Source organism: Plutella xylostella, chromosome 17 (genome assembly GCF_932276165.1).
Source record: "Plutella xylostella chromosome 17, ilPluXylo3.1, whole genome shotgun sequence".
In the NCBI taxonomy this organism is placed as follows: Eukaryota; Metazoa; Arthropoda; class Insecta; order Lepidoptera; family Plutellidae; genus Plutella; species Plutella xylostella.
Genome location: NC_063997.1, coordinates 7802658 through 7810848, shown reverse-complemented (window position 1 = coordinate 7810848; position 8191 = coordinate 7802658). Strand labels below are relative to the sequence as shown.

At 37.6% G+C, this 8191-nt stretch overlaps 2 protein-coding genes across 2 annotated transcripts; one reads left to right on the top strand and one right to left on the bottom strand.

Annotated features, from left to right (window-relative positions):
* Positions 1-9: 9 nt before the first annotated feature.
* On the bottom strand, positions 10-1657 carry LOC105388972 (alpha-(1,3)-fucosyltransferase 10). Its single transcript, XM_048626903.1, has 2 exons — positions 1642-1657; positions 10-1157 (listed from the first exon to the last, which is right to left on the bottom strand). The coding sequence occupies exon 2, from the start codon at positions 991-993 to the stop codon at positions 10-12; it is 984 nt and encodes a 327-aa protein (XP_048482860.1). The 5' UTR covers positions 994-1157; positions 1642-1657.
* Positions 1658-1907: 250 nt separating this feature from the next.
* On the top strand, positions 1908-7537 carry LOC105388987 (DNA-directed RNA polymerase III subunit RPC5). Its single transcript, XM_038109099.2, has 8 exons — positions 1908-2422; positions 2526-2744; positions 3176-3341; positions 3717-3832; positions 4163-4303; positions 4667-4838; positions 5204-5400; positions 5737-7537. The coding sequence occupies exons 1-8, from the start codon at positions 2393-2395 to the stop codon at positions 6178-6180; spliced, it is 1485 nt and encodes a 494-aa protein (XP_037965027.2). The 5' UTR covers positions 1908-2392; the 3' UTR covers positions 6181-7537.
* The last annotated feature ends 654 nt before the right edge of the window (positions 7538-8191 follow it).

Below are 8191 nucleotides of genomic sequence, written 5' to 3'. Positions count from 1 at the left end.
CTTCTTATTCTAATACCTTGTATTCATAACTTTTTGATAAATCGATTCTGCAGTATTCAATGCTACTTCCCAAGTATAAATCCAACTGTTTCTGTCATTAGCAGATAGTGTTAGAGCAGACATGGGTTTGGGGCAATCATAATGCTTTTTAGATACAATGGACTGCTTTTGTACACCCTTTCTTCTTTCATGTACTATCTGGCAAATTAAACATTCAAACTCATTTACAGCCATTAAAGTATCACTCTGGTAGGGATAAGTCTCAGATTCCAGTATCAATCTTTTGTTTGTGATTATTTTTTTCAACTTGTGTTCTAAATATTCCTCATATTTTCTATCACTGGCCAACAAATTCCGTACATGGCTTGCCATCAATGTGGGTGTTGGATATTCAGTGAGGAGTATTACAGATTTATTATTAGGTAACCAGTCAGTAACTGATGGAGACCCAAAGTAGATAGGAACTGTCCCAACTTTTAATGCCCTCCACAATTTCTCTGTGATATAGTCTTCACAAACTCCATTCTCTATGGCTATCACAAATTTGTAGCGTGCAATGAATTTCAAGAAATCACTATCATCTAGTTTATTTAAGTAATCTTCTTGGAATTGATGAGGTAGCTCTCTGTTGTTCAAGCAAGTCCCATAAGAATCTACAGCAATATGTTTCATCAGTTCCTCTACATATAGCTCTCTTTCTGTGGCTGTATCACAATCTGATTGCAAAAACAGTATTGGGGCTATGCTTGACAGGAGGGAGTTCTTTTCCTTTGTACTAATAAAATATTCATTACTTGTGATATCTTCAATTGTCTTCAAGTACTGCAGAGTTAGTGGAACATCACTGTGCCGGCTGAATGTTGCAGAGTAATTAAAGAGCTGCAGGAATGGTGGATGCATGAGCTCGGGAACATTTCTTGGTGACTCTTCATGGAACAAACCCCAAATGTGTTTATCAACATTTCTGGGCATTGGTAAATTCTTCAAATTCATGCCACTTCCATAAAACAAATAAGCATCAATTTCTGAATGTCTTGCTTTGTTTTTGTCACTTAGAACATTGCAATAAGTATAATTTGGACAGCTTAATTCTATTTCATGAGAAGGAAACTCAGGGGTCCACCAAAGTAGAGTAGGAATCTTTGATGAAACATTTTCTGCATTGTAAAATTTTGATGAGTAAATAAATAAAGCTACCATACAAATAACTATGATAATACAATCAAAGCACTTCAATCTAGTTGCCCAGCCCATGACTCGTTTCATTTTGTGTTTCATAGTAGATTAAAATACAATAAGTAGACAGGAAGGAAGAGTTATCAGTAGCTATACATATTTTATTGTTACCTATTTATGATTATCTGCTAGAAGGATTCTGTCTACAACTACATAGGCAACGAAAAACCCCTCTTAAATCTATTCTAAATGATATTTGTTGTTTTTCCTTGCTGAAATCTTAATAATTCCTACTCGACTTTTGGAATCACACTTTAAAAGTATTCATAACGCATACTATTCATAAAAATTGCTTTAGCATATTATAAAATTTATTTTGTTGTACATAAATATAATTTATAGTCCTGAATTATATCACTCTACTGAATTATAACATATAAAAATTAACAAAACTTTCAAAACCACTTCAAAACAAAACTTTTGTGATACACCGAACCAAGAGTATGTAGAATTACATGTCGGGTGACTATGGGGTTGTGGTAAATGACGAATGCAGGATTTCTTGAGGCCAAACTATTTACTGATTTTATCAATTACATTTTACAAGTATGTTGTCTAAGTGAGGGGCGCGAGACGACTAGCGTCTGCGCATTGATCGCTACTGGAAGTTACTAGATTTGTAATGTGAGCACTGACACTGACACAACACATGTGTCAAACGTCATTCAAAATATTCTGTATATTTCCTCAGAATAATAACTTCAAATAAAGTACATGAGGCCACAAATATTTTCCTTTTATGTTAAATAGACGTACCTACGTACATTGCTGAGTATGTATGGCAGATTCAAAAGTTTGGCTCAAGCTGCGTACAGACCGGCCCAACGAAGGCCAACGAACGGGTTTCGTTGGCCTTCGTTTCTGCAATCTGCCCTGTATTTTGTATGATATTTATCGAATCCATCTTTGGCATAACCATTGGCGTTCGTTGTACTGTACGCAGCTTAAGTCGAAAATATTAATGATTATTATTCTGAGCTCTCTGTAAACTGTCAGTGTCATCATATCATATCATGTCATGTCGTCATCTGTGTTCTGTGTCAAATATCGTATGGAGTGGAAATCGAAATTTTGTTGTATTGTAAAAATTTTAAATTTTTCAGGATTTTGGTAATTTAAATTATAAAATAGGCGCATTTTTTCTACATACACCAATATGGAGGACGATGATCCTGTAGTTCAAGAGGTAAAACACTTTCTATTATTTCAACGTGTCGAACAGGTTAAGGTTATGTTTTCATTCCATATTTGTACTTAAGTATATTATTTTACGCTGATTTCTTTTACAGATACCAATATTTCTATCTCAAGCATTGGCTAAAAACTTGTACATATATCAGTATCCAGTCAAACCAGCCAATAGAAACTGGAAGGAATCAAATATAATAAATGCGTCAGTAAAACCGAAAAACAAGCTTGTCCGGTTAGAAGTGGGTCTGGACACTTACAGTGATAAGTTTTGTGACTCTAAAGGCGAGCAAATAGCCCTTAATACAGATGGAGTTCAGGTGAGATCTTCCTTTCAATTTGATTTTTTCAGTAAAACATTTTTATTCCATTATCATAATCTTCAGCTTATTTCAACCCACTGCAGGTATACCCTGGTATAGCCTGCTTTATGTCTCTCCAAGTTCCACGGCGCATGGTCCTGAGCCACACTCATCCAGTTTTCAATGGACTTTTTAATGAATATCAATAAATTTCCATTTGGATAGGGCTTCTTGCCAATGTGAATGGTCTAGCCTCGTTTATGTACTTTCTTAAATGCTTTGCCAGTTGAAACACTTTTTTAGTTTGGTTTCATAGATTTAGTTTCTATTGGTGTAGCTGATGATTTTATGCCTGACCATATCCTTTACAATGTACCCATGTTAATATAGGTATATACATCATATTCTACACTACATAGAAAATAAAATACAATTTAATAACTTTTCAGGAATCTTCAAGGTACATAAAAGACAGAGATAAAGAAAAGTCAACATACTTCAAGAATGGGATCATGGATAAGATAGTGTATGAGAGCAGCAACCCTTGCACAGACTCGGACAGATATGCTGTGGCCATTCTGCAGGACAAGGAACTCCACTGTACTCCTATTCAAGGTAGGCACTATAATATAATAATAATAATGTGTCACATGTCACACTGGGCCATCCTACCCTAAACTAGGCAGAGCATGTAATATGAGTTTTGGACAGCTGATACATTCATTTTTTATAAAAGTTATGCTATGCTAAGTCCTTGCTGTGCCTTACTGTTGACATAGACCACACTCTATAGATGTTGCTTTGGAAGAGTTAGACATTAATTAGGTACCATACCAGTGGGCCCCTGCCACACTGTCATTGGTAGATTCTATGTTGGTTATGGGGTGCACAAAAGGTTTTATACTTCCAACTGTTTGATGCATTATATGAAATAGAGTACTCCATATTCCTTTGTATGTCCAAAATTGATCATTTGAGTTTACTTTGTAGGTATAATTCAACTGCGGCCATCTTATTCTTATTTCGACAAACAAGACAAACGGAAGAAAGACAGTGACAAGGCGGAAAACTCGGACGAGGAAGAAGAAGAGGTGGAGGCACAGCAGGTAACATTAAGATATTAATTACAGGAGTTTTAGGGAAAGATCCATGAATATCTTGCTGAATTTTAAAGAACTGCAATTTGTCTTTTGTGCTGAATGAAAGGCATATTCAATGCAATGTTTTTTTTTCAACAAATCGGTATATAGTTATTGTAATAGATGCACAAAAGGAGCCTCCCCAAGTGACGTATCAACTGTACTTTATGTATGTTGGGTTACCCTGTATATAACTTATGAATCAAAGATCATCAATCATCATTAACTAAATGAGAACACTACACAGATACAAATTAATCTCTATTTCAATACATAAGCTTTCACTCTCCTTACCAGGTGACAGTGAAGTTCTCTCGCGCAGAGACGGACCTGGCCAAGAAGGCGCGCGAGAGCACCTTCGACTACATCTCGAAGCGCGCGGCTGAGGAGCCGTGGCACGCCGGCATGTGGCATCACGAGGACACCGACCATGCTGATGTGAGTTGTAGACTTGTGCTGAAAACTTAAAAAAAAATATAAATATACCTTGACGTTTTGGGAGCTGTAATATAAAAGCATTTTAATTCATTTTATTTCGCTTTTTATTTGTATTTAATAAGTTTAAAATGTAAAATTTCGGCGATAACTCCACGGACAGGTAGCTCACAAGCGATTGTACCATATAAAAGCACAGCTGAATAGCATCTCTTTCGCCATTTCACATTCTTAAAATGCGTGGTGGATTGGGGGTGTATTGATTATTATTTATTGAGGTGGATGTATTTTCCGTATTTTAAACACGAATTACATACAAGATAAGTTTACCTGCCATTAAACACAAATCCCCTATACCTCCCCCAGTTGGAGCGCCTAAAGCTCTTCAGCGCGAATCTCTCCGAAGGCAGCTCTCTCTCTCTCCGTGGTCGCGAGTACGTGCGTGCGCTGGTGCCGCCGCCGCCGCCGGACGAGGCGGACGCCGCGCCCGCCGCGCCCGAGCCGCCGCCCGACCAGGCCAGGCGGCTGCTGCTTAGTGGTGAGAGCATAATTTATCTAATGTTAACCTGTTAACTTGTACCTTGGCCTGAGTATCATAGACACAAAAGTTATACTTAGTTAGTTACATGTAATACAGACATAAATATTGTGGTGGGTAATTGTTCTAGCAAAAGGTGGCTGACTCAGCATATACTGTATAGAAATCCTAGAGAACGCTGATCATTCTGTAGTTGACCGGAGGCAGACCGTAAACGAACGAACGTTACGAACCCGTAACCTTTATTTGGCGTTTGTTGAACCGTTGAACATATTTTTGGTCGACAACATTTTTATGTCCATTTCTCACTATGTTCCAAACTTCCAAAACAAACCTTCCAAACTAACACTACACCTCGCCCACAGCAAAAATCATGACATTCGCCGAGCTGCGCTCCCTCATCCGCACAGAAGACGGCCCTCTCCCCGACGCCGCCCTCCTGTCCACCCTCACTGCCACCGGGTGCTGCGTGCGCGGGCTTTGGACCTGCAAGTCCAGTGATCTGTTTACACGGGTCAGTGTGGCGCCGGCGGCGAATATGCAGGCCGCTAGGGACCATGTGGTGAGTGGATTTGTGCTTACATTTAGCGCATCTAACGTTTGCCCTATAGAATTTATGCTGGCGCGTATTTTGAAATTTATGTTTACATTTAGCGCATTCAGCTGGCGATAGTTTCAGTAGGACGCTCTAGAGAAGCTGTGATAAAATGTGATGCTGGGTTCTTAGAGGTCGCATGATATATGCAAACTTTTGTCACACTTCTAGTTCCTGAATGCTCTAAGTTTAGTTATAAATTTCCAGATTCGATGCCATTATTTTTGTATCAAACCAACAACCACTACGTCTAATGTAATGATTACCACCATGAAATATTAAATGAATGGTTTTTATTTCCAGCTGTACCTATTCACCCAACACAGCTACATAGACCGGCGTAAAGTGGCGGCGGCGGTGCGCCTGCCCGCAGAGGAAGTGCTAGAAGTGATCCGAAGCTGCGCCAAGTACAACCCGCAGAAAGCAGGCTGGGAGCTCCTCCTGCCCCCAGACACCGCCTTCGAGGCCAAATACCCCGACGTGGTCCAACGCTACAACATGTACTTCGAGGGACGCCAGCGGCTCTTCAACGAAATGATGCTCGGAGAAACTGTGCCGAAACGGCAACGCAAGAAAAGCCAACGTGACTCTGTCAGCTCAGACACTATGATGAGCCCCAAACCTCGCTGCAACAGCGTCAGTGAAGACGACAGTGACGGCAGGAAACGGCCAAAGAACAAGTCGGCCAGTGGCTCAGGTAAAAGGACTAGGAATGTTAGCTCGAGCAGTGCGCAAGATGGCGCGTGATAAATTTGCTCACTAGGTTATCAAATTGTTAGCTTATCGGTGTAGTTAGCGTGTACTCTTGGTTGATGTAATGCGGTCAGTTGCATGCCAAAGCCACGTACATAAAATGTTAATCGAATCATGGCCTGATCGCTTTTTTATTCTGAGAGTTAGGCATATACTTGTATATTAAGTAAACGCGTGCGGCTTGTCTTTTGAGTTGCCCAATAACAAAAACCGGAATTAATCATATATAATTAATTTATGATTGCCTCAAAACATGGCTTCAAACTACATTAATGTATTAAATTAATGTGTCTATAATCAATATTAGTAATAATCACTATAAAGCATAACTTGATGTCGTTCGTAGCCCTAATATCCTTGATCACTATATAAAAAGGACGCTATATAATTAGAAAGAACTTTTATATCTAGTGATATTATGTGCCGGGATTAATTATAAGTAGACGGCATGTTTCAAGTACCATCTTTTAATATAAATAAGACACAGTCATGTTACGCGGACAAACACATATTAGGTATTATGTTATGATTAAATTTATAATAACATCTATTCTCATATTGGAAAAGCTCTATAAAACTTTAGTTGGAAATATATTATTCTGTATCTAATAAATGGAAAGAAGTTTGGGCTGTGAAGCACTGGTGGCATGCATATTTTAAAACGAAAAATTAGGTTGCCTTGTACAACAAGAGTTATCAAGATTTTAGTATCCAAAGGATGGAATTGTAGGAATGAGTGAGTATAATAGGACTGCTATTGCACTTAGGATAGGTGTATATTAATTTAGGTAGGTACGCAAATTAACTAAGTTTTACTGCGCAAAACTGTTTGTAATTATAATTAATTTATTAGTTTTTTTTACTCCAAAGTTTCAGGAAAAATAAGCAATTTTCATGCCAATCCCTAAAGCATTTAACCATCATTATGATGACATGACTGTAAGTCAAGGGGTGATAATTATAATACTACTGTGGTAAACAGGGAAACACAACATTTTGTGTCATGTATTTAGCATATGAATTAACAATTTGAATCTTTGTATTATCTTCCAATATTCTGCCAAACAGAAAACTTATTTATAAGTTAATAATCAAATGTTCCTCAGCATAACAGTCTTGATACTTGATAGATTATTCACAATACAGTTTGTAAACAATTTGCATTGTTAGGTATCATTAGCAGAATAACCAGTAAACACAGAAGTGTAAATATTTTGAAAACATACTCTAAAGTGTGGCAATGAAGTAGGTACTCGTAATTTCTGTAACTAACCATATTTTTGTGGTTCTTGTGTATACTTGGTGGATCCATTTGTTGTTTTTTATGTAAAATATATAAAATTTGCAACTTATAATGTTTTTACTTTATGGTACGTGCATAGCAGAAAATTATAAGTGGTTAAGTTTTAAAACATTTATTTTTATATGACGGTCCTAGTTCTATGATGGTATTTAAATTTGCAAGACACTATTAACAAACAAATATAATACAATAACGGTCTTATTCATAAAAAGTTACGGGAGACCTATAGGCCTGCTATAAGCAAATGTCAAAAAAACTTTATTCATAAACGATCAATAGCGCTAAAGAACTCTCCAACTGATTCGTAAAACCTTGATATGCTAAAGTTGGCTGGACCCTACTATACACCTTCCGTAAGCCTCCTCTTGTACAAAAACATGGCGGCCGGTCAACAGCTGTTCTGCTTTATTGACGATTTGACATTTGTTGTGAGTTAATATTTGCTGAAAATAAGTTGCCATGGTAACGTAAAAATTTAATTATTTTTTTTGTGGGTTTTGGCTTGGCCAACTGCGCCTTTAAGCCAACGTAAACTTTTTTAAGTGCCGCACCGTGGCTAACATAGATAATAGAGATTGATAAATGAATGAAAGTTTTCGCTATTTTTGTTTATGGTTTCGTCGGACCGGCAACTTAATAGGGTAAATGTCAAAATGTTTGGTCTGTGAAATCTATTAGCATCACTATAGTTACTGAAGGTTT

Bases quoted from the DNA above. Each gene is read 5' to 3' on its own strand.
- LOC105388987 (XM_038109099.2), top strand. From the start codon at position 2,393: ATGGAGGACGATGATCCTGTAGTTCAAGAG. The intron at 2,423-2,525 runs GTAAAACACTTT...TTTCTTTTACAG, and splicing joins ATGATCCTGTAGTTCAAGAG to ATACCAATATTTCTATCTCA. The intron at 3,342-3,716 runs GTAGGCACTATA...TTTACTTTGTAG, and splicing joins CCACTGTACTCCTATTCAAG to GTATAATTCAACTGCGGCCA.
- LOC105388972 (XM_048626903.1), bottom strand. From the start codon at position 993: ATGAATTTGAAGAATTTACCAATGCCCAGAAATGTTGATAAACACATT.